The 27,134-nt window shown below is 41.6% G+C and overlaps 1 protein-coding gene across 1 annotated transcript in view; it reads right to left on the reverse strand.

The window, feature by feature from the left end:
• Window positions 1–27,134, reverse strand: part of LOC311034334 (pyruvate carboxylase, mitochondrial-like) — a 454,227-nt gene that overhangs the window by 62,897 nt on the left and 364,196 nt on the right. The window contains exons 16-19 of the mRNA XM_084042211.1: window positions 14,011–14,167; window positions 8,734–8,974; window positions 3,479–3,646; window positions 2,451–2,532 (exon numbers count right to left, since the gene is read on the reverse strand). Coding sequence (XP_083898337.1) covers window positions 2,451–2,532; window positions 3,479–3,646; window positions 8,734–8,974; window positions 14,011–14,167 — 648 coding nt within the window. The remainder of the gene's footprint in view (window positions 1–2,450; window positions 2,533–3,478; window positions 3,647–8,733; window positions 8,975–14,010; window positions 14,168–27,134) is intronic.

The following is a 27,134-nucleotide window of genomic DNA, read 5'->3' on the forward strand; positions in this document are numbered from 1 at the left end:
ACACATGTCTCCGCCGATGCACACAAAGTCACCAGCTGGTTCTTTTCGCCTAACAGGGACCAGTTTCACTGGGGGGAACACGCTATCCCTCCCAGTTCCACTCCCCACTGATCAGGTGCCCCGAGTAGGAGCCGCTATTGCAGCGACAGAGAACACTCTCCCCTGCCTGCTTCCCACCTGAAAATACGGCCAGTAGGCTCTTGCGCATAACTGTAGTCCCAGGTTTCCACAAATGGAATGCCTTGTTTCCTTTCCATTTTCCCATGATACAGCATGTTGTTTGATTCGGCTCGGCAGCAGATTTGAAACAGAAACACATACTTGTATGGAGGTTTCATACTGTATGTGTTTCCCGTTCAAAAAAAAAACGGAAAACGAACCGAACAGGAAACGGGTATGCCAACATCTGGAAATGTGTGACTACAGTTATGCTTATGCACAGAACCAATGGGCTCTATGCACAGCAGCCATGTTGGAAAGAAATTGGACTTCCTTCACAGGCGTTACCAATGATACTACAGTAATTAAGGTTCCATTCTGGTCAAACAAAGTCAGGGTGCTGATATTGTGCATGTTTGCTCACAGGAAAGACTCTGCTACGCCAGTGGGTCTCAAAGTGGGGTCCAGGGACCCTCATGGTTCCTTGTGGGGGTTCCAAATGGCCCCTTACGGGTGTGTAACTCTGAGAGTGTACAAATGGAACCAATTACGGGTCCATTTGGTTTCCATTTGTACACTCTGAGAGTTATGGGGGTCCTTGAGATGAAAAGGTTTGAGAACCACTGTGCTACGCTAAATGGAACAGAGCCTTCATTAGAATTACGCCTGTGAAGGAATATGGCTGTTGTTGTGTTTGTGCTAGCGCCGGGGCCAAGCTGGAGGCACCGCTGAGTAATCGAACTCCAGTCTAGTCTCTACGGTGGTGGGCAGGAACTTTACCCCTTCACCACCTGGACGCCCCATTATGTTTTTGTTTTGTTCATTATTGAGCTATTTGCACATCCTGTTTTTACTGCACTTGACCACCAGAATTCACCCACAGGGAATAATAACCATTAGCTAAAATATGGAACTGACAGTAATGCACTGACCCTCCATTTTTTCCCACTCATATCTGCTGTCTGAACGGTTCATAAATCTATTTGGAGCGATGCAACCAGTGTTCCATTTTTAAAGTGTGTCAGATTTCATTTGCAAGCCTGCATAGCTCCTTCCTTTCTACCTACTTACAGTATCTCGCTATCTCTCTATCCCCCGTCTGTCTGTCTGTCTGTCTGTCTGCAGAGATTCCCAAACTTTTTCAGCTTGAGCTTTTAAAATAAATAAATAAATAAAATATAACGAGGTGAAATAAACATCACAGATGCTTTGCTACAAGCAGAATCTGCAAGAGCTACTTAAGATGTTGCACGTTCCTCCTCTTGCTGGTAATCCTTGGCGGAAAAAGTACGAGCTGATGACCAGGGTCAGGGTCACCCTGCCGATCCCTACAGCTGGACTCGACTCGACTATATAATACTAATAACCATGTGTGTGGTTAAACTAATAATTATACTTTTTTTATAATAAAGTAAAAACAAACAAGGTATTTATTTGTGACCAATAGAGACAGCTCAGCGACCCCAAATGGGCCACGATCCTATGTTTGGGAAACACTGGTCTGTGGTAATGGTAAATGATCCTCTTTCCCATAGCGCCTTTATCCAAAGTGCTTCACACTATGCATTACGTACATTTACCAATCGATTGTGTAGGCCAGTGGTTCTCAAACTTTTTCATGTCAAGGACCCCCAAATTGACACTTAGACTGACACCCAAAGTGTACAAATGGAACCAAATGGACCCGTTAGGGTCCATTTGGTTCCATTTGTACACTCTCAGAGTTACAGACCCATAAGGGTCCATTTGGTTCCTAACTATCCATCATTTAGCTGGGGACTCCCTCAAGGACCCCTGGGGGTCCCCGGACCCCACTTTGAGAACCACTGGTGTAGGCAACCATGCGAGGTATGACCCTCATAAGGGGCAGTTAGGGGGTCAGTGTCTTGCTCAAGGACAATTCAACACAGAGCCGGGGGATTGAACCCGAGTACACTCCGGTCCCAAACGGCCAGTCCTACACCTCCTGAGTCACAGCTGCCCCAACAATGTCCTGTACATGGCTATGTCTTTCAGCCCTACAGTGCATCGGAATCAATGATGTGCTCTGCTTCTATTTAAGGACATCTATTGGTTGTTCAGATTGATTTGGTCATTATGTATACAAGGGCTTCTTGCAACGACCTTCACCAATCATCAGAAGGCAGTATTGATGCTGTATACGATCCGTTTGCACCGTCATGGTATGTGACATTGTGACGGTGCTTGGGTCGGTCAATGTACACCATTAACTACTTTCAACCTGGCGTCTCTATTGTTACAATGCTATGGCTCTCGGACGATTCACGTACCAGTGTCAAGCTTGGTTCCCTTGGCGCAAGCCACCATGGCTCCCATGCTGGGTTGAGAGGTCATCCCGGCCATGGAATCCACCTGAGGAGAGTGACGTTCACATTCATTAGCATGCGAGTCTACAGAAAAAACTAAGTGTAACTCCACCTTGAGCATCTGTGATGATCTTGTGTAGAGTAGACTGCCTTTTATGACAGGGAGCTCATTGTTTGCCATTACTGAAAAATAGGTGAAATACATCTTTTCTTTGCTGTGTACTAGGGATGTCCGATTTTATCGGCCTCCCGATATTATCGGCCGATATTAGCATAAAAATTGATATCGGGAAAATATCGGTATCGGTTTTTGAAAAAAGAAATTTTTTTTTTTTTTTTGCTTTATAAATAAGTTACAGGAGTTCTTACTGTATATGGTGTGTGTGATATGAAATTTGAGCTTACCCTAATCACAATAATCCCCGCATATATCGGTATCGGTTGATATCGGTATCGGTAATTAAGAGTTGGACAATATCGGTATATCGGTTATCGGTAAAAAAGCCAATATCGGACAACCCTACTGTGTACAGTATTGTGTGTGTGTGTGTGTGTGTGTGTGTTAATCACAGGGAATGTGATAAACATAACACCACGATGACAATCATTTACAATTATAAGTGCTAATTAAAGTGTGTATCCGTGTGTATGTCATATATATCGTCTCTGTAGGGTGGAAATTAAAATTCTAACATCAAAAGAAACAGATCTACAAGTTCAAAACGCGGCATGCGAGCTGGCAGATCTGCTACTTTTGAGGGACACTGTGGTATGATCAAGTAGGGCATTAATTTACAAAAAAACACAAAAAGTTAGAATATGGAGATGAGAGGTTTCTGCCTGTGTGTGTGTGCTGTGCATGAGCATGTGAGTGTGTGTGTGTGTGTGTGTGTGTGTGTGTGTGTGTGTGTGTGTGTGTGTGTGTGTGTGTGTGTGTGTGTGTGTGTGTGTGTGTGTGTGTGTGTGTGTGTGTGTGTGTTGCATATACACACCGCCACATCCACGACATCAGCCCCTGCCTCGGCACAGGCCAGCATGGCGGCAACACCGGCGCCAGCAGTGTCGTGCGAGTGCACGTGGATGGGAACGTCTGGGAAACGGTCCCTCAGCGCTCCGATCAGGAGCTTGCTGGGCTCCGGCTTTAACAGGCCCGCCATGTCCTGGAGGGAGAGAGAGAGAGAGAGAGAGAGAGAGAGAGAGAGAGAGAGAGAGAGAGAGAGAGAGAGACAGAGAGAGAGAGAGGAGATAAGGTTGAAACAAGAGGAGACAGGGGAATTGATAAGAGTAGTAGAGTTTAGGAGAGAGAGAGAGAGAAAGGAGGAAGCATATGGAGTATTAGAGGTTTGGACAAACATATTGATACATAGAGAGAGGGGATAAAAGAGGATTAGAGAAAGATACATGTACCATGGGCGACCGAGCCTTCTGCTCAGCTGCCACAGTCTGTTGATGCTTTCAAGAGAGGACTAAAGACTTTCCTTTTCAATAAAGCATTCGGTTAGCTATTCTGGTTTTACCCCCTAGGTTTTCTTTGCCCCCTGTTTCTTTTCTTTTTTTTATTCTTCTTTTAATAACCCTCTTTTTTAGATAGTTTTTATGCAAATGTTTTTTATTTACTGTAGTATTTATTTTTACTGTAGCGCTTTGAGATTTGTGTCAAATCATTATGTAGTGGGAGGACGACATAAGGGAGGAAGGAATTGGTGTGAATAATTCCATTTACAGCAAACTGTTTTGTTGCAAAACAAAAGGAAACAAGTCATTGATTTCAACTTACAGTAATTGACAATGGCTTATTATTCGTTATTTATTTGTATTGCATGGCTAGTTGGGTGGTGGTGGTGCAGGGTGTTGATATTTTCGGTCTGAACATTTTCCCTGTCATGCTTGAACAAAGGAATTAATTTACTGTGTGCATTATCGGTCTGTTAATTTAGATAAGGGCTCCAGGCAAAGTGACAAAAGTTATTTGTCTGGGAGAAAGTCTTAAAAACCTGAACGCCACAACAGTCAAGAAGCTGCTGTGGGAAAACAAATGCTCTACTGTTATCCATAACCATAGTGGGATGCTGTCAGGTGGACACCTTTTATGTCCAAAACAGTTACGAACCGGTACCCCAATGTAGTTATCATTCAGTCAAAAGCTCTTGTTAATATTTTCATTGGTTAACTATTTATAAAACTCACTGACACACTTAACCACTTTCACTTTCAAAATGTTTCAAAAATGTTTCAAAAATATAAAAATAATAGCAGATCTACAAGGACGCTTGTAAGTTTGTAGATAAGCTATGATTGCTAGACACTGTTGTACAGCAAGTAAGTAGGGCAACGTTTAATTTACAGGGAAAATAAAAATAAATATGGAGATGCAAGTTGTGTGTATGTAGGTGGGTGGTAGCCATTTTTGAAGGAAAATACCCATGAGTCATTGCGCACACAGCCCAGTTCAGTCTAGGCATTAGTTTGTGGTTTAATTAATTCAAACTAGACCATACCCGGTCGACGCATCCGTGGGGGGATATGCGCACATGATCTGGCAACCCGGGAGGCAGTTCGTCCCATAGCTGGGCAGGCCCGTAACCATGGCGACAGTGTTTGAAACAAAAACGCTAATAAGAAGCTGAGATTTGATGAAATTGAAAAACGGGCTTCACAGTTAAGTTCAGATGGTAACGGTCAATGGCTGTGTGCAAAATCAGAGCAATTGGTCCAGCCAGTGAGGAGAACCGGGTAGCTTCACCTCCACTACAAACGCACAGAGGTTACTAGAATTATAGTAGGATAATTTAAGGTTACAGTATGGCTTGTTAGTATGGTTAACTTTACACATGGGTTTGGTGTGGTAAAATTAATTGAAGGGATATTTCACTTTCAAATAAAATAAACATAAAAAATAAAAAAAATAAAAAATGAAAAAAGTAATAGAAAAATCACGACCCCTTCACGCATTAGAATGTCCTTCCAATGCGTGAGGGGGCCGTGATTTTTCCATTACATTTTATTATGTTTATTTTATTTGAAAGTGAAATATCCTTTTAACTTTAGACAAGGTTAGGCGTTGTTAGTATGGTCACATACTAGCCTATAAGGCTGGGGCAAATATTCTGTGAAAAAAGTAGATTTACAAGCTCACAACAACGCCTCGCGATGTGAGGCGTTATGAGCGTGTAGATTGGCTATTTTCAATATTTCATAATAATAATGAAAAGTGTGTGTGTGTGTGTGTGTGTGTGTGAGAGAGAATTGGTGCCCATTGTTCCACTTTCCTCCCCCATAAGTAGTGGACATGTAGTATGTGGAGGGCCCACAATTTTGGGTCCAATCCTATTTTATTTGTTTTATGCTCCACTTGGCGACATTATACTGCACGTAGGCACAATCCCCTTGCATTGTTACGCAGACATTATATAATTGTGGTGAAGACCAACACCTCTACAAACCTGTTATGTTAAATAAACTGTCTAGAAGATCTTAAGGACTGAAAGTGAAAATGTATTATTTCCCCATGGGGATTCATAAAGGAAATCTTCCTTGAATTGAACTGACAAAACCAAAATTCCCATAATTGGACAAGATCAGTTATCCTTATTTGATCCCAGCCTAAACATTGAGAGCTGCGTTAACAAACTGAAACTCGGTCATGGTTTATAGTCCCCAATCTTTGAATGTTACTCATCAATGTGCTAAAATACACTGAAGTCTAACGCCTTAATGGCCATCTTTGAGGTGATCCCAGCAGAGGATGGCCTTTTGGGTCTGCTAATGAACGCAATCACTTTTGCCTCATTACTGGCCCAGAGAGTCAGTCTGCGTAACTGGAAGGCAGAAAGACCATCTTCTTTTATTGAGTGGATCCTGGAGGCAATATCAATGTTGAAACTGGAAAATAAATTAGGCATGGCTGTGGATCATCTAAACAAGCAGCATATAACATTATATTTTCTCAGTGATAAAACTGTTCATGGAATTTAAAGTAGGTAACTGGTGCTAGTGGATCATAATATAACTACTGCTTGAAACACACAACGTATAGGCCTGCAAACATTTTCAACCTGGCTGAATGATCTACTTTTGTCGGCCGCTGAAATCTCTCTATGTTGACTTTACAAACACATACGGAGGTTGGAAGAATTAAAGATATCTAATAGATTAGATAACGTCTATGATTTTGGACATCGTAATCACAAGTTGTCTTTTCCTGGTTTTAATCACATAAGCCATATTTTATACTTTAAAAATATATTGAAATGTTTCGAAAATAGACAATCTACAAGCAAGCGGCGGGATGCATCACAGTGCGTTGTGAGCTTGCAGATCTGCTATTCACTGGAAAACTATTGAAGACAGTCTGTTCAAAATTAAGCCCCTACCACGGACAGATAGTAGCTCTATGTACCAGCCTGGTAGAGGAATAATTAGTATTGATGAAAGGATGGTGGCTAGCAGAGCATGGATTTCCTTCAGGCAGTACATGCCGAACAAGCCTGCCAAATTGTAGCTTACATTCAGATTCCCTGCTCTGAGGCAAGAAGGCCATTTGCCACAATTTGGGTACTCTCCAAATGGCTAAAATGTCTAAGTAGCACTCATACTAAAACGACTGTAGAATTGGTGTGCTTTACCACAACACCATATTTGACACACACGTTGGAGGAGCTGCAGTTAAAAGAGATAGATGACATCAGGTTTCCAAACTGGGGTTGAAACGGCCTGAAAAGGTTGAGAGAACCACTGGTCTAGTCTATAAGTGGAAGACACCAAAGTCATCATGCTTTTATTTCTTTCATTGCAATGATGTTATTAAATACGAGTATAGCCTCATGTGGCCTAATCCTAATCCTAATCCAACCCTTGATGCCGAGTGCCAAGCAGAGAGGCATTGAGTACCATTTTTTTAGTCTCTGGGGTGACTCTGTCAGGGATTGAACCCCAGGCCCCCCACTGAGCTGGTATTATTTAAGGCACTTCATGGCCTGGCCCCTGATTACATTCTTGAGTCATCAACCCCTTACAAGCCTTTGCTGTCAGGGCTCCTCGACTCTTGGACAACCAGCAGTCTGAGGAACTCAGGCTTGATACAACATCACTGTCTTCTTTGAAATTCCTTCTTAAAATGTGCTTTTATAGAGAGGCCTTTCCATAACAAAACATTTTGAAATGTTATTGTTTGATTCATTTCATGTTTTTTTTATTCCTCGCTGCACTTTAGATTTTATACATGCCACATCTTGTTTGTATTCTGTTGCCGATTTCATGAAAATGTTTCTTCTGTGTTATTTAACCACTTAAACGATATATACTTCGTTGACTGGGGTCCCCATACTTGGTCCCCTCCTCTACACCAAATCTTTTCTCTGAAATTAGCAGATCTACAAGCTCACAAAGTGCCGCAACGCAACGTGTTGTGAGCTTGTAGATGGGCTATTTTCGTCCCCAGAATAGTAGAGACAATAAGGTTCATATGGTTAAAGACTTATCACCTTTTTTTAAGAAGTGCTTTATAAATAAAATGTATTATGATCAGTGTTGGGGGTAACAGCGTTAAAACTAACGCTGTTACTGTAACAGAATACTTTTTTGTGTAACGGAATAACCTAACACGTTATTTTTGCAATTAGAGGAGACCTATATTTCTCTGTTCTTTCCGTTGCCACAAAGGAAAAGGAAAATCCATACGACGCATTTGCACTGTTTCCTGATATTAAGCTCGTCTCTGTCAACGGACGGAGACTTGCATGCATGGTACATGGAAATCGGTGACCGATGCCTTGCAGTCTGTGGTGGTTGCGTAAGCATTCTACCGTATTCAATGGGTCACCACTTTTGGTGTGATACACGAGTGACGGTATCACTGGTCTTGTTTGCATTCATTTGCGACATGGCAGAGATTGAGAGAAGACAGAGAGGCTGCCCTTTAGTATGGCCGTGGAAGTATTCACACTAGTTTTGGATGTATTGGTGAAAGGAGGAGAACGTCAATGCAAATTAGCCTTGGTGAAGCCCAGCACAGCTCCACAATACTGGTGGTCACTCCGGGTAGGCTGCACTCCTGATTTTATGTTTACCAAACTTCCTCGCTGAGGATTTTTAATCGTCGGTAACGCAAAAAACGCTTTTCTCAGAAGGCAATCCTATAACGTAACAGAATATATTGTAATGGCAATAATACTTTTTAAAAGTAACGTTACCCAACACTGATTATGATTAAATATGTACGTGTGTGTGCGTTCTCCCTGCCTCTCACCTTGATGCAGAGGACGTGTGTCCCGGCCTTGACCAGCTCGTCGGCCAGCTTCATGTAGTAGTCCAGCGAGTACTTCTGCCTCATGGGGTCCGACACGTCTCCGGTGTAGGAGATGGCGGCCTCCACCACGCCCCCGGCCTGGCCCGCCGCCTCCATGCCCAGCAGCATGTTGGGCAGGTAGTTGAGGGAGTCGAACACGCGGAAGATGTCCATGCCGTTCTCCTTGGCCACCTCGCAGAACCTGGAGGAAGCCGAGGAGGGAGGTGGAGAGGTGAGTGGCATGTGTGTTTGTTTGTTTATTTTCACTTACAACGGAATTTAAAGAAGATACACAAAGAATCAGTAAACATGCGAAGGAGAATGCCTAAAAACCTTCCAGGGGCTTGAGGAGTGGCATTCTCCGGGAATGTTTGTACATTTATTGTAGGAAAAAATTACATCAATGTGGAATATACATTTCTATTACAAACAAAACATTATAGACATGTTATACAGATGAAAAAAAGACCAAAAAAAACCCACTATGGACAATATAACAAAGAATAGAAACAAAAGCATATCGCAACAATAGAAGTCATAAGGCACAAAAAGTAAACCTCTGGGGGTGGGTGGGTGTTCGTGCGTGGTTGTGAGCGAGTAAGCAAGCGAGCATGCAAGCGTGTGTGTGTTCGGGGAGTGGTGGGGGTGCTCAGGCGAGTGGGTTCAGATGGAAAGGGCATTATATATTGAACAATACTTTTATAGTATATTGTGTTATTGGTTTCCAAGTCAGAGATGCATGGGAGCAGAGAGAAAGAGAGAGAGAGGGAGGGCGAGAATATATAGTATCTAGTGAGAGAGAGAAAGAGGGAGAGAGATAGAGAGAAAGAGAGAGAGAGAGAGGGAGGGAGGGAGAGAGAGACAGATAGAGACACCAACAGACAAAGAGACTGAAAGCTAAGCAAAGGCAGGCTGAGAGACGGTGATAAATGAACCGTGTTAGAGAGGTGCAGCACAATCTCATAGGATTATCATAAACCTACACACACTCACACACAATAATAAAATAAAATCACTGCATTTTCATGCAAACTACGCTCCTAGATAATAGTGCATATGCCGATAAGCCGTGTGCATGCATCGACATAACTGCCTCATGAATATCCGCGTTCCTGAACCATATTCCCATTCCAACTATCTCTATGGAAACACCGCTTATGACGGCAACAAGAAAAACATCAACAAATGTGCCAAGATGTACTGTATATACACACACACAATCCTATCCAAACTAACATTAGTAAATCCCAAATATTATTGGTTTACCCCAGCCATCGTGTTCTGTTTTAGATTTTTTATTCTGGGTGTGTGTGTGACATTGACATCAAGTGACATGTCTGACATTGACATCAATTTAAAGCACTTGTCGGGTTGTAATCGCACAATTTAGTGCACACTTGAATGCCTCGTTGGGTCATGAACTCTCTGAAACCCAATAGGTTACCGCAATGAAACATAAAAAAAAACATGTTGAGACACAAAGATTTTTACTAACTCTTTGATCAATCCATGGTTATTATCCTGTTCCCGTGGCTCTGTTTTTTCACACGGAGCGGTAACGTGGAGCGCATGATAATACGCTTGACACAAAGGCCTACATGGTGCAATCTAGTTCTACATTATCTCAAAAACACTGCAGCGCAATTAACCCATTAAGACCTGAGGCGGATTCTACAAATGTCTTCTAAATTCTAAAAGTTTTCTGAAAAACTGATGTTGCTATGTAGAATAGAATAGTCCCCACTCCTTTGGGGTGTTATTTTTGTCACATTATATGTATATATATGCACTTAGGTGAAATTCGTCCTCTGCTTTTTACCCATCCTATAACCGGGGAGCAATTATATATATATATATATATATATATATATATATATATATATATATATATATAATATATCAGTGGTGCTCTAACTTTCTAACTTTCCATGTCAAGGACCCCCAAAATGATATGTATTTGGTCGCGGACCCCCATCTCAAAATATTTTGTTCCAGGGATCCCCAGAAGCAAACATTTGAGTTACAAATGTTCGCTTAAAAAATCTATTCAAAGATTTGCACAGATTTTCAAGATTTTTCAAAAATAGCAGATCTACAAGCTCATAGCGCTGCACAAAGTGACGCGCTATGAGCTTGTATATCTGCTATTTTTGAATAGCCAAAGTATAAAAATGATTGTGATATTGTGCTATTAACTACAATGACACAGATGCTTTCCTGGTTTTAATGGGTTAAACACTGAAAACTGAGTATAAATGTCTGCCCACTTTCCAACACTGTGAGTTGATCCAAGAGATTAGTCAAGAGACAGATAGGAAATTTCCTCAAAGAGACAAATTCGGTAGATGTGAAAAGCCGTGATACGACTCTTTAAATCCTCTGCAGTTTAGTCTATTTCGACGCTTGTTATAACATAAGATCAAATAACACTTTATTGTCCATTAGCCGGGACATTCGTTTTGAATGGCATGCTCCAACAATGATTAGGAATAAGATCAAGTCCTATAAAAAGCATTAAAAAAACTAGAATAGGCAATCATCATCTGTCTATAAATTCTACCATGTGACCCCTGCAAAGTGCCCTTTAAATTCAATTAACCCATTCAATCCGGGAACGCGTCTGTTTAGATTTGAGCTTTTACCATTATTTTATACTTTGGCTATTCAAAAGTAGCAGATCTTCAAGCTCATAGCGCAGCAAATCTTGATGATTTGTGCAAATCTTTAAACAAACATTTTAACTCAAATCTTTGCTTCTGGAGGTACCTGGAACAAAATATTTTACAAATGTTCACTTTAAAAAATATATATTCAAAGATTTGCACACATTTTCACGATTTTTCAAAAATAGCAGATCTACAATGTCACTCGGTGCCGCCCTATGAGATTGTATATCTGCTATTTTTGAATAGCCAAAGACATCTAAAATGACAGAGATGCGTTCCCGGATTGAATGGGTTAAACTAAATTACACTTTCATTTGATTTGACAAAACTGCGGATAGAAAGCCAGAGAGAAAGGCTGAAGAAAGAAAGAGAAAGAAAGAAAGAAAGAAAGACAAGATGAAGAAGTCAGAGGTGTGATAAAGAGAAAGCTGTGAGTTGTTACAGGCGACAGGCGTAGAGAGAGATGGAGAGAGAGAGAGAGATGTGACAAAGAGAGAGAAAGACAGAAAAAGGGGTGCATGGGAGAGAGAAATGGGTATAGAGTGAGGCAAATAGATCAAAGCCATTAATCACAATCATCTGCACATTTTAGACGGCTTGCACTTTCCCTGTGGGGAGGAGAGGAGAGGAGGAGGAGGTAGGGGAGAGGAGATGAGAAGAGAAGAGAAGAGAGGAGAGGAGGAGGCAGGGGAGAGGAGATGAGGAGAAGGGAGGAGAAGAGAAGAGAAGGGAAGGGAAGGGAAGGGAAGGGAAGGGAAGGGAAGGGAAGGGAAGGGAAGGGAAGAGAAGAGAAGAGAAGAGAAGAGAAGAGAAGAGAAGAGAAGAGAAGAGAAGAGAAGAGAAGAGAAGAGAAGAGAAGAGAAGAGAAGAGAAGAGAGAGTAGGAGGGTAAAAGAGGTGACAAGCTGAGGAACAGACGGGAGAGTTGAGGAGTTGAGGAGAATAGAGAGATGAGTGGAGGATAGAGATGAGGAGAACAGGTGCAAGAGAAGAGAAGACGGACAGGAAAGAGTGCTCATTATAAAAGGGGTAGAAGAGAACAGTATAATACACAAAGACGAATGGAGGAATAACAAGGGGTGAACGGAGGTGTGGATGAATAACGAGTTATGATAAGGGAGGAGACGAGGAAAACAGAGGATGGAGTAGTAGACAGAGAGAGGAGGAGTGTGTCATCCGCATACAGTGCTCTTGCATTAATCAATGCCATATCGTTAAGTACAGAACATATACTAAGTGGAAACAGAAAGCTGCCAGTACAACGCAAAGATGGGTGCTTTATGGGTTGCTCAGTATTGATTAATTTTAACGAATAAACATGGCGGGCTGCATAAGACTGCCCTTATAGTACACTATGATGTAAGCTACACAGCTGCAGCTAATCAAATTAATAATGTGTTGTATAATCCGACTCACCTGTTGAATATTGTGGCTCTGGACACGCCTATCACACACACTATTTTGAACTCATTAACACATTGCCAGCCAATAATGCATATATGCGTTTTTAGGGAAAGAAAAGAAGAAAAAAAAACATTTTAGAAAAATCTTGAAAGTCTTGAATAATTTATAACGATTTTTACACAAATCTTAATTCTCTTCTGGGGGTCCCTGGCACAAAACCCTTTCAGATGGGGGTCCACAGCCAAATAGATATAATTCTGCGGGTTAGGAATAGGAACTACTGCTTTATAAGGCACTATAGACCTCGGCCTCAGGTCTTAATGGTTTATTAGCTGCGGCTGCATTGCTTACTAGCCTGCCAGGTCTTTAATCTGCTGCGGTTGATTAACCTGAACTGGAAAACAAACCTAATCAGCCTAGCGTTTCATCCTCCTTTAAGTCACCCACACATTAAGATGAAAAGTTATCACAATACCATATTTCGTGAATGAGGTGCACTGGGATTATTTACGCCTGATAGCATGAGGGTGCAATTAGTTTCCATCTCTATGTGAAATGGGGCAGTAGAGCAGTGGTTCCCAAACGGCGTGCCGAGGCACACCGTTGTGCTGTGAATATGTGCCTTGACATTATGTGACAACCACACATTATTATTGCAATAAATACCACTATACACTACGTTATGAATTATTTACTACTGTATACAGTATATCGTACAGTCTGTGCCCATTCATTTCAGTAACACCAAATATTACTCCACTACAATTATTTGAAAACTTTAGTTACTTTGTAGATTTTTATTATTATTACAAAACATGCATTAACCAATTTATCCCTACTGTATATACTTCGGCTATTTGAAAATAGCCGATCTACAAGCTCACAATGCGTCGCTTTGCGTCGAGTTGTGAGCTTGTAGATCTACTATTTTCAAAAGATTTGAATACATTTTGAACACTTGTGAAATGGGACATATTCTGCATAGTGAGAACTTTTACTTTTAGTACCATGCAAGTGCATTTTGATGCCAGTACTTTTGTGGTTTTACTCAAGTACATTTTGAATACCAGACTTTTTCTTGTAACAGAGTATTTCTATGATGAAAAAAAAAATCTATAATGATACTTTTCTTTTACTTAAGTAAAACACGTGTTACAAGTTTAACTCACTTGAAGACGGCATTGTCAGGGTAGTTGGTGTATCCAACAGCGTTGGCTCCTCTCAGCAGCATCTGGAAGGGTACGTTGGGGATCAGGGCCCTCATCTCTTGCAGCCTCTTCCACGGACACTCCGACAGGAAGCGCATGGCCACGTCGAAGGTAGCGCCTAGACACACACACACACACACACACACAGCACAACCATTAGTGTTAATTCAACTCTGAGAGTGTAAAATTGACCCAAATGGACCACTGGCCTCTTTTTTACTGGGCATGGGCCCAGGTATGTATATGGAAATGCAAACTTAATATTCTACTGTATGGTGAAATGGTGAAAATAGCCAATCATCAATCTCACAATGCCTCGTCTTGCAAGCTTATAGATTGCCTATTTTAGGTAAAGAGATTTGGTGCAAAGGAAAAAATTAGGGGATCAAGTACAGACCCATGGGGACACTGTCTACAAAACATTTCCTACACAGAGAAATGTGCACGCATATAGCATACATTATAACCATTTTGTTATGATTACGCCAAAATCTCCTGTAATAACTGTAATTTTAGACCGTTTTAATGCAAACGCAGAGTTTGGTTCTATTCACATGTGAGCACTTTATATTTCTGCATAGATGTGGTTTATTAATTGTATTGTTTTGTCTGAGGTTACATGGCAGGAACGCGCATCTGTTTCTTTCTGCAATATCTCAGGTTATTTTATTTTTATGTTAGGGCCTACGGATGAAAAAAATCCATCATATTTACACTCTCAACTCAACTGTATTTAGCCAACTGAAACTGTAAGTAAAGTAGACATACGGTAAGCACAGTACATGTTCACACATCTAAAGTACATATACAGTACATGCACGCACACACTTACGCACACCCACTCCCACACACACACACACAGGTGGCACACTGCCAAGCCATGTACTCTGTCACATCAACACAGAGCGAGAGAAAGTTCAGTGGAACACTTTCATCATATCATTTTCAAAGTCGTTGTGGAATCTAAAGAAACGTGGACATAGCATCACTCATGTCCCCTTCAGGGCGAGTAGATTAGTGAACCCCACACCCGTTTATCACATCGCCAAGAAATATTGGAGCCTTCAGTGGCTTTTCTGCTGATCTAACACTGTCATCATTAAATTTCATTCCCAGACACTCAACCGTTTGGACAGGCAGTGAATACTAAGTACAACCACACAATCCAATCCGGAGTGTTCAGTCAACTCTTGACTTAACCCATTGAGACCTGAAGCTGATTCTACGAATATCTTCCTAGTCTTGTCAAAAAATATATTTGGCTGCCGACCCCATCTCAAAATATTTTGTGCCAGGGACCCCCAGAAGCAAAGATTTGAGTTGCTCTAAAAAAAAATCCAGATTTTTCTAAAATAGCAGATCTACCAGCTCACTTCATGCCGTGCTATGAGCTTGTATATCTGGATTTTTTAAATAACCAAGCGGCTATAAACTGTATAGCTAAAATGACACAGATGCTTTCCCGGTTTTAATAGGTTAAATTGAGCCCTTATGGGCCAATTTCCACACTCTCAAGAGTTCATTTAACACTCCGAATTTTTGCTGTGAACTCACTTCCCAAACTGTGGGAGGAGGTTAGAACGGTCTTGAGGAACATAATCACTGTTGGACCAATTTATTTTTTCCCCTCCAATTATAACATTTTGGGAGGTCTCGGTCTTGGGCTTTAGAAGTGTAATTGTTTCCTTCGTTGAGTCGGGACCCAAACTGGGTCACGGCTAACCTGGTTTCCGGTCGTTTCATGCTGTACGCAGCAAACAAGATTGCCAAAAAGGATTTCAATCAAAACATTACACCCCTGAGTGCGGAGCAAGTCTCCTTTTTAATCCTGCAATCAGAGAGGAGAATAATGATTTAGGGCTGTTTGGAGTGTAAAGTTCTGGCACGCATAACTGATACGTAGGAGAGTACACCTTGGGGTTCACTCCATTGCTTGCCAATTAAAAAGTCATTAATTAACTCATTTTTCATTTTATGAAATCTTAAAAAAAAAAAAAAAAAAAAGCCAGGGGAAAGGGCACAGTGGTGATTTCTGCCTCATTTATTGCACCAAAAATACGACTACACGTAGATAAAAATGTATCGATATCATTAATTTGAACAGCTGTGCTAAAAACAAACATGTACATCTCAGTATATACAGGTATACAGTATGGGGTGTGTATTATATCCAACCAGCTGGAAATGCAACTGGGCATGAACAACCTCGCCACAGCATGCACAGACTTTGGCCTTACCATCAGCACAAAGACAACAGAGGTGATGCAACCAACCTGCTCCTGGAGCCCTGTACACTGAGCCCCCTCATCAGCGTAAATGGTGAACACCTCAAAGCTGCTGAAACGTTTGTCTACCTATAGGTAGCACCCCTGTCTCGCGTGGGCAACATCGATGAGGAGGTCATGCACAGGGTAGCCCATGGAAGCGCCACCTTTGGCGGACTTCGCACCTCTGTCTGGGAGCGTAGAGGGCTCAGCCTACAGATCAAACTGAAAGTCTACCGTGTTAATTGTCCTCCCCTCCCTGCTGTGTGCCTGTGAGACATGGACTGTGTAATAGCCGGCATGCAAAGCAGCTCGATGCCTTCCACATGAGATGCCTCAGGAGGCTGCTCAACATCAAATGGCAGGACAAGGTTCCAGACACTGAGGTCCTCCACAGGGCTGAAATGGAGAGCATCTATGCCATGCTCAAGCGCTCCCAGCTGTCTGTCTGGCATGTCTGCCGCATGCCAGATGAACGACCACCAAAAAGGCTGCTGTATGGCGAACTACACCATATGGCAAGCCAGCGGAAACGTTATAAGGACACCCTAAAGGCCTGTCTCAAAAGTTGTGGTCTGGATCCAGAGACCTGGGAGGCCGATGCCCAACGCCGCCACCAACTGGTGCTCTGCAGTCAAGCATGGTGTAGCAGAGTCCAAAAAGCGCCGCATCCATGAAGCCGAACAGAAGCGACAGCTTCCGCAAGACCAGAGCCAGTTCCTCCTTCTCACCCAGTCGGCCCCCAACCATGCCCACACTGCAACCGCTCATTCCGTGCAAGGATCGGCCTCATCAGCCATCTTCGCACCCACCCACCCAAGACATTGTGAAGTCACTTGGTCATCTTCGCAAGCGAAGGACGAACATAGTCATATATATATATATATATATATATATATATATATATATATATATATATATATATATACAGTATATATATACATATTTGTTGGTGTCGGACAGAAACCTTGTATCTCCATATTTCAACTTTTTAAGTTTTTTCGTAAATGAATGCCCTACTTCAAGAGTGTTGGGCAAAAGTAGTGAAAATAGCAGATCTACAAGCTCACAACACGTTGCATCACAACGCGTTGGGAGCCAGTAAATCTGCTATTTTCACTATTTTTGTTTTTGAAATAATAAAAAAAGGAACAGTTTCGGACATACAAGGTTTCAACCCGACAGCAACGACCGACACACACAAAAGCATTGTATCATCTGCAAGAGACACCTCATGGTACATTACGCCACTAAACAATTAATAGCTCAATCAAAAACACATTTTGTCACTCAGCTGGGTCTTTAAGGACAAAAAAGGAACAGCTGCATGTCTCCTTGTTATACTTTCAATGTTTTCTCTTCCCTTATAGGAACTGAAAAAGTCGCATCAGTAAAATTGAACAGTGATGCTAAACACCTTGCCCGACCTTGGAACGTATCTGTATTTTAGCCAGCGTCCACAGCGACGAACTACATACGTCAAGTGTGCGCCGAGATAATTTATCCCATCGGATCAGCACGAGCGCTTTCAATTTTGCCGCATTAAATTGTACGCCATCAACGTTCCAATAGCTTCACGCTTCTGTGCACGGCCCACTGCAAAGTCCCGACCGTTTCATTACACTCCAGTTACAAGCAAAGACAGATGGTGAATAAATTAGATTGTGCTTACATTTACACAGTTGTAATTTATATGTCTGTTGCTTTCCCATTGGATATGTTCTTATCACACAAATGGGAGGAACCATTACAACCAGCCATTGCCATGGTCTCATTTATTACCCCATGCTTGGTGCATTCTCACTCCACGCTCTTGAGGTAATGTTTGCGGGTGTAGGGTGGGGGTGAGGGCTAGTGGGGGGTCATCTGAACCTCTTTGCAGCCGTCATAATTCAGGCAGCTTTGCAGCTTCGGTCACAAAGAAACAAAAGTGTTTTGTGACACGGCTATCATAATTTGGTTCTCACGTGTGACATTCGACAAAGCATTTTCTCCAGTAGCCCACTACTGCTGCAGAGCAGGATTAATGTACAAGGCTGTTTTTCATTTCCAATGACTACCTCTGTAGATAGCACTATCTGACCCAGTTGCTGCTGGTATTATTATATCTTACACACTGTGTAGCGTAGGAGGAATACTCTATCACAGGGGACTGCTTAAATCCTCAGAGGGACTTCACTGCCATAATCTCTACAATGATTTATTCCGCCTGCCTGTGAGCAGGTGAAACTTGTGTGAAAGTAATATTTCACTATCTCTGACACTTGGTAATCTACCGTCGGTTGACTGTGTAGGGACATGCTGTCTGTTGGAGACAACAGTGTTTAATACACGTGTGGTCCGTCTCCCCTGTGTGATTTATTTCTGCTCCTAGTGATTTGAGCATACATGAGACTAATATTACCTTATCTTTGACCACTTGCAATGAGAGTAACATAGAGTGGGGGACATTTCATTGAGGGTCGCGCTAGTTCATTCTCACCATGCCTATTCAGTGATTTAAGAACTGGTTCATACTTAGTCGATCAAGTGTTGGAGTAGTGAACGGTGCTTTTTTCTATTTTTTTGTTTTGCTATGTTTTGCAACCATACTGCCTTCACACAAGAAAAGCAAACTTTTAGACAAAAGTAGGGTAATTTGGTGATTGTGGAAAGATTCAGAGTCCTAAAGGTTCATGTTATAAATCATGTTAACCCGTGTTGGAACTTGTCCTATTTAAGATAGAACACGGGGGCGGGGAGTTGGCTTGGGTTGAGCTTTAAACACATTAACCCTGGTGTCCCTAATATGACCAAACTTTCAAAACCTTTCACGATCATATATTTTTTAAATAGCAAAAATTGAAGATTTACAAGCTCATAGCATGATATGATGTGTTGTGAGCTTGTAGATTAGCTATATTCGCTATTTGTCGTATGACAAAGTATATAGGGCTTAAAAGTAGGGTTGTCTGAGTGAAAAACTAAGCAAAACATAATACAAAAACTGTCTTATTTCTATACTCTGTATGTCCTGTACGTACTGTTGCATTGCATATGTACATGGATTTGTGGCAGCATATCAAAGGCGAATTTACATTGTGTGCAAACGTGGAATGAGATGCACACACATGCCTCGGGATCGAGTCCCATCTAACACCATAATGTACGCCGTCTATAATATTCAGCGTCTCATAATGCATACATGGATGATATCGCTTTTACATCTGCCGGCTTTAAAAAGTCGTGTTAATTATTGTTATATGCCTGTAAACGCCCCCAACGACATCATTACAGGGGAATGATTATAGTGCAGACTACCTAAATCCAAGGAGGTTTCATCAGAACACCCATCAAGGGTTTATTCTGCCTGCAAGTGTTCAAATAATGATTGATACATGCGTGGGGTTGTTGATGCCTTGAGAGTTTCTGCTGGTATTATTCTCCACAGTGATTTATTCACCCTGTTCGCGACCACTCAGAAATTAGAAAGACAAAAACATGAGCTCACGATATCTGCACAGATCACTGTTTTGACATCGCAGTGTACTTAACCTTTTAAGACCGGGAACGGATCTGTGTCACTTCAAGACTTCTTTGGCTATTCAAAAATAGCAGATATACAAGCTCATAGCGCGGCACAGAGTGCGCTATGACATATTTTAAATAGTGATATTTTTTTGCAAATCTTTGAATATATATTTTTCAAAGCGAACATTTTTAACTGTGTTACAACTTCTGGGAATGGAACAAAATATTTTGAGATCGGGGTCCACGGTCAAATACATTTAATGAAAAAAGTCTTAGGATTTAGAAGACATTTGTAGAAACCCCAGAAGCAAAGATTTGAGTTACAAATGTTCGCTTTAAAAAAATATGTATTCAAAGATTTGCAAACATTTTCAAGATTTTTTTCAAAAATAGCAGATCTACAAGCTCATAGCGCGGCCGCGCTATGAGCTTGTATATCGGCTATTTTTGAATAGCCCAAAGAAATCTAAAAATGACACAGATGCGTTCCCGGTTTGAATGGGTTAAAATGTTAAGTTAAAGTCATATGTGACGAGTGATTTCGGAGATGTGTTCTTGTCAAATCTGTGCAAAAAGTGATGGATGCTGCTACACACTTCCTCCAGCTGGGGGGGTTTTTAAACATCTAATAACAGAATAGCCCTTAAGCTTCAAAAGCTTAAGCTGATATTAGATTGAAATACATTGCTCTTTGACTTAGCCCAAATACTTCTGAAGTTTATTTTACACAATGACTGAACCGCCCATTCTACCCAGGATTAGGCTATTCCCATGGTTCCCAGATTTCGAGCAGTCGGGGATGTGTCAGTCAGCTTTGCTTATACTGTTAGCGTAAAAGGGTACCAGTCTGGGGACTGTGTTGCTCCTTCAGTGTGCAGTATAGGAGGCATTGTGTTTTGCGTGCACGTGCATGTGTGCGTGTGTTTGTGTGTGTGTTGTTATGACTCAGTGCACTGAGAGCACTTTTTCATTCCGTTTCTGCTCTTTGTGATGTGCCTGGGTCAGATGCTGTATGTGTTTGTTTTAATGCTGGCCATTGTCCACTGGAAAAAGACATGAACATCTAAATGCGGTTCTACCCTGGTTAAATAAAGGATTAAAAAAATATATAATTTCAAAAGTGAAACAATTAATCTTTTTTTTTATTTTTTACTACATTAATTTGTGTTTGTTTAACCCATTAAAACTGGGAAAGCGTCTGTGTCATTTTTGATTTTTGGCTATTCAAAAATAGCAGATCTACAAGCTCACAGCGCGTCACTTCGTGCCGCACTGCAAGCTTGTACATCTGCTATTTTTGAACACTTTCAACAAAATCTTTCATTTCCATTCTGTAGGGATGACGGCGTCACAAGCAACACTGTTCAAAAGTTGCTGATGCCGCAGACAGAGGCCCTGGTGCGAGTCCTTGGCAGAGGTGTGTGCCTTGCCTGGCGGGCAAGGCACTCCAACAAACGCGATAGGCCGTATTCACTGGTGGCTGAGCCAGCAGAGGATTGTGTCACGTTGCTGTGACTCCCACTGGTCGTCGGGGGGGGCGCCGGTTCAGCATGCGGGATCGGGTCGGGGTCTGGGAGAGAGCGCGTTGCATATTACGCCCCTCTCTGTGAAACCTCCATGTGTATCGGAGGAGGCCTAAATGATGAAGTTGACTTTTTGCCGTTCTTATAGCCGATTCCCTGATATTGTGATGATTGGTCATTTTTTGTCTCGACAGGGTTGGTTTTGTCACTTATGGTGTTCATTATGCGTTACAGTATGTATTGATCTGCATATGATGACGTCAGCTGTGGATGCTAATATAAGGCATCCACTGATGTATGATGTTTTAATTATTCCGGAATCACTTGATTGCCACCCACAGCCTTTACTTAAGAGTGACTAATCACCCTGATTGTTAGACCCTGTTGAAGACCCAAGTGTCTAAACGCGGCGGTCAGCTGTTGCCTTGCTCATCTGTAATGAATTATTTAATTTTTTCACCTGAAGACGGAGTGCCTCAGTATTTTTTCCCTACAGTCTGCCTCACCACAAACAGAACTTTGGGTTCCTTTGCTTCCATCGGAGGAGGCATTCGGTTTTCTACGCCCTCCCGAGACCAACAGTGGGGTTTTGGCAAAGACAAACGGTTGATGCCTCCAAAGGCATTCACAGGCACATCTCTTATATTATCGAATGTGCCTGTATGGTGCAGTACGTGTTCAAACATGATGACACCTTGTAGTAGAGACGGCTGATCCAACAAGGAAATCCACATGACATCTCTCTTCTATTATTATTTGTTCTTGCTGCAGTTGTTTCAGACTTTCAGATGTGAAATAATTAAAGGATAAAATGCTGATCAACATCCTCTGCTCCAAATGTGGCAGTCTCCAAGGGCCGCAGAAGCGTCAATGCAGTCTCAAGATGTCTTATTAGGCACCTTCCATGAAATATTCTTTCCAGCTGTTTAAAAATTTACGATATGGTATCTGGAGAGCAAGCTTTCTAGCAATGTAAAAACAAACAATAATTACCTAGAATAAATACAACTCATGCTGTTGGCTGCGTTAACTTGATAGTCTTTTGTCTGTAGAACCAAGACCAAAGGAGTTAATAAAATAATTGAGGAAATTTCTTGATTTAATCCTAGTCTATATAATTTTATATATATAATCTTATATATATAATCAAATTATTATACATTTGACAGAAAAAAAGGAAGTGCTAATTTGACTAATAATTGAACTGAAGTTAAATTAACACTGCAGATTTTACAGTGTATTGACATTTAGTCCACAAGTTGAATGTGTTATGTATTAGGTTGTACTTTCAGCCATTTGACTCGTATTACGGGCCTTACTCAAGGTCACCTTGACAAGACACACTGACAGCTGCACAGTCTTCCAGTTACAGGATTTCTTCATCCAGTTCAACATAATATGATATCAAACCGTGTACCTACTTTCACCCAAAGATCAGGGCAAACATTCACTCTGGCCCAGGGATTCAAACATGACTAAGCCAAATGCATTTTGACTTGTTAGCATCCGTTTCATTTGATCTACATTGTGTGCTGTATAACATTAAATCAGTAAACGCTTGAAGCTGCAATCCACATAGTAACTTGCTTTTGAAAAAAAATGTTATTTGGACCAATCTGTATGGTATATGTTAACACATTACCCGCCAAAGACGCAGATCTGCGTTCTATTTAATTAATTAAGAATCGCCCGCCAAGGATCGATCGTCACTCAGAGAAGAAGTAGTCGGATGTGACGTTATTCCAAAAAAACAGACATTCATCCACCCTAACTATGGGATTTTTAGAAAAACTCTCCTAACTCAGTTTTTCTTTGCATTGAAAACCACCCGTTTTCGCCAGCTTTGTTAGTGCACTGCGGATTTGTAGCGGAAGTTGAGAGTTGTGTAAGTCCCAGGAAAGACACGCTGTGATTGGCCAGTAGTCACTTTGAGTGGCAGTTGGGGCAAACGCAGTCCCCACAACATCATTTACTATTCTGTGCCTATCGGTACATAACTCGGACGGGGCTGAGTAGGCTCAAAGCGAACTTCGCAATGTTCGGCACGGCAACTCGTGGTGCCTCTCGTGGCTCAAGCTCGCTTGAGACTGCGCCCCTCAGTCGCGGTCCGGTCCAAAACTATACTTTATCGGCGAAAAAAAGTAGTCCGCGGTTGTTTGAAAAAGTATTGTCCCAAGTGGGAATCGAACTTAGACTCCCAGTGGTACTGTGTTGGGAGTGTAATGATTAGCAAGGTGCGCCACTGAGACCAGTGCTGAGATTGAGTATTCGGGTTGGATTAGAATGTGACGTCCTAACTCTTCTAATGTAGAGTAAAGAAGTTCCCGCCCGCGCGTCCGCCCAATAGGGGGCGCGAGGCGCGAGGCTTCCCATCCACAGTGCACTACCATATATGGCCCCGTTTTCAGCGGGCCATAGCCCCAAAATGGCTGCTCGCGGTTGGAATGTTATTGTCCCAGTGGATACACGGATCCCTCCGCCTCCCGTTCAACGATCGTCTATTTAAGGTAATTACGCTGGCAAGGGGTTAAAAAACGATGTTTAATATCAAGGCGGGTAATGTGTTAATACAATATACGAAACACAACTACGGCGGTTGTATTTGGACTCCCAGCTCTTCTACTGGGAACATTTTAACCTGGTGTCGGATAGGACCAATACTGGTTGACAAGTGGCACTACGGTACCTGAAGGTCAAAATTCAGTTTCTCCCCGGAGTAGTGCTCAGACATGCTCCACTAGCTCAGTGGTAGACATGTTGGCACTATAAAGCAGGGCTCCGGGGTTCTAAACCCCGGTCCGTCATCAAAATTATGGATTTCAGCTTTGAGCACATTTTCATCAGGATATCACCCTGATTCACTTCCACCATTGCTATTCAAACATCAAACAGAATAGAGGAGGCTGTTGCTTGATGCGAGACCACGCTCAAAGCACTCCCTTTCTCCAGCAGTGATGAAAGATGACTGCTTAGTCTAACGGGTTGATAATGAGATGGTGTCATGTGGGGATTTGAAATGAGGATGTTTTTTAAGTTATGTACAGTATAATGCAGCTTAAGTCCTTAACCCAATAAGACCGGGAACGCATCTGTGTGTCATTTTAAGATTTCTTTGGCTATTTTTTGAAAAATCCAGAACATTAAATGTTCTGGATACACACATTTTGAGTAAATCTTTGAATTTGAATAAGTCTATTTTTAAAGCGAACATTTGTAACTCATACTAATTTGTGGGGGGGGGGGGGGGTTCAGGACAGTATTTTGTCCCTGAAACACTGTATGTTCGCTTTAAAAAATGTCTATTCAAAGATTTGGCAAATTTAAAAAAAAATAGCAGATCTACAAGCTCATTGTCACGCGCGCGGTGCTTGTATATCTGCTATTTTTTGAATAGCCAAATAAATCTGAATATGCTTTCCCGGTCTTAAAGGGTTAAGCTGCATTATTTGCTCACGGTGTGTAGCTCGACTGCTCAAAAAGATGAGAAAGATGAGTAAAAATGTAAATAAAAAAGGATTTCCGAAAACACATTCGCATTGTCTTTTGTGAATTATTCATGCAACTGCTTGTGTTTTCTTGCAATGCTTTGTCTGCCATTGTATAAGGACACAGGAGACGGTAAAAAAAAACATAGTTTTAGTCAAAGTCAAAAGCATCATTCTTCTTCAGGTCTGAACCCTGCATCAGACATTACATTTCTTGATGATGTTTACAGGAAGTGCTGTATCAACACATTCTATTAACTGCTTACAGAAGCCAGCTTGAATGTTTGGCTGTTTTTGCGGCTAGAGATCCATAGTGTGAATGTTGAGCGTTGTTATGGAAAAATCCTATTCCAGTCAGGGTGAAGTACAGACGGATTTATTTGAGGTAGATCAGAGCATAAAAACAAGCAGCAGCAGCAGCATAGCCTAAGGCCCGGCCGGCCTCATATACCTCCTGTTTCCTCTCCCTCGGCTCCTGTTATATTCCTTCACCCTTCCTTGGTTAGTGTCATTTTTCCACGATAGTGTACAGTATAATCATTAATTGAAGTTGTACTGTGTATATTTTCAAACCAAAATGTGTTTTTGACATCTTTCCTAAACAATATTTTAGTCACGACTCGAGTGTCCGCCATTGACACTCTGGACAAAATGACTAAAATGTAATCATTTCCTTAAAAAAGAAGAAAAAAACACGACTCGAGTGTCCGCCATTGACACTCTGGACAAAATGACTAAAATGTAATAATTTCCTTAAAAAAGAAGAAAAAATAAAGAATTTGAAACCCGAGGAAGTTCATTGTCATGCCTCATCAACACTGTGTACTCCACTCCTGACTGCTGAACCCTCCTCACACCAATTCATCATCATTGTACCTTTATGGTGACACAAGCTTCCAAACGTCTCACTGACATTTAGATTTCCACCATTTTGCTCTTGGTGGAAAGGCAAAAAAAAAAGGCTCAGAACGTCCATTCGCTTTGGGCCGGTAATTTCACAGTATATGGTGACGAGATGAGGGATATTCATGGCTCAAGAGGTTTCGATGACCCGTCACACGCAGTTATGAAAGGGGTAGACGTAATATACAGATTGAGCTAATATTTGAGCAAATAGTGTATGACAAGCTGCTACTGTACATGTGTGCACTGGGTGACTCCGTGTGTGGTATCAATGTCAAATCAAGGCTTACTGGTTCTGGGAAATGGATAGAATTGGCCAATTCCTGGAATTTACACGACCAAAAACCTAACAATGGACTACAGTAACACACAAAGCCCATCACACATAGTGCTGTCGGGGGAAAAGTACCATGTCGTTGACAGAGGAAATGACAAAAAGAATTACGAAGCTCACAGGTGTGACAAAGAGGTGAATTATGGGTTGTTGTGCATGTGGGTCTTAAACTGTAGCTCCATGCATGTTTGTAGCAGTGGTGGTAAAAGTACTCATTTCAGTCAGATGAGACTGAACCATTTATGTAGTGCCATATTATAACATAGTATGACATTTTTTACTTAAATAAAAGCCTACATCCCATATCAATAGCCTACTCCAAATATTCTGTTACAAGTAAAAGTCCTGTAATACAAATTTACTTGAGGAAAAGTACAAAAGTATTGGCATCAAGGACCAAAAATAAAAGTACTCAATATACAGAATGTCCCGTTGCACAAGTTTTCAAATGTATAAAAATCCTTTGAAAATAGCAGATCTACAAGCTCATTGTGATGCGTTGTGAGCTTGTAGATAGTTTTCAAATAGCCAAAGTTTAAATAGGGCTTAAGTGGTTAATGCATGTTTTGTAATAATAATCAAATATTCCAGTTAAGTAAAAGTACTTCAAAATTGTACTTAAGTACAGTACTTGAGTACATGTACTTACTGTAGTTACCCGTGATTTTTGAACAAGGGAGCGAAGGAGGAGGTCAGGGTCTTTGACGGCTGGTAAACGCGGGGGTAAGGGAAGGGCGGGAGGGGGGTGAAGAGAGAAGAAAAGACTGACACCATTGTCTCTGTACGAATGAGGGGGAAAACTGTTCATTTTTAACAAAAGAAAAAGGAGGGGTCCATCGCAGCTGTGTTCATTTTTAACAAAAGAAACAGGAGGGGTCCATCGCAGCTGACATTTAACCATGGAGATGATCGACAGTCGAGAGAGACAGAGAGACTGTTCAAACATTCAAAGAACAAAGGGAAGAAGGAGTTCAGGTAAATGGACTGACATGGCATCTGACAATGTGATGGTTGACAGGAAAGTCATACTGTAGTTAGTTTGGCCAGTTCTGCCTACCAAAAGTGG

Source organism: Gymnoscopelus microlampas (assembly GCF_963454915.1).
Source record: "Gymnoscopelus microlampas genome assembly, chromosome: 19".
NCBI classification, from domain to species: Eukaryota; Metazoa; Chordata; class Actinopteri; order Myctophiformes; family Myctophidae; genus Gymnoscopelus; species Gymnoscopelus microlampas.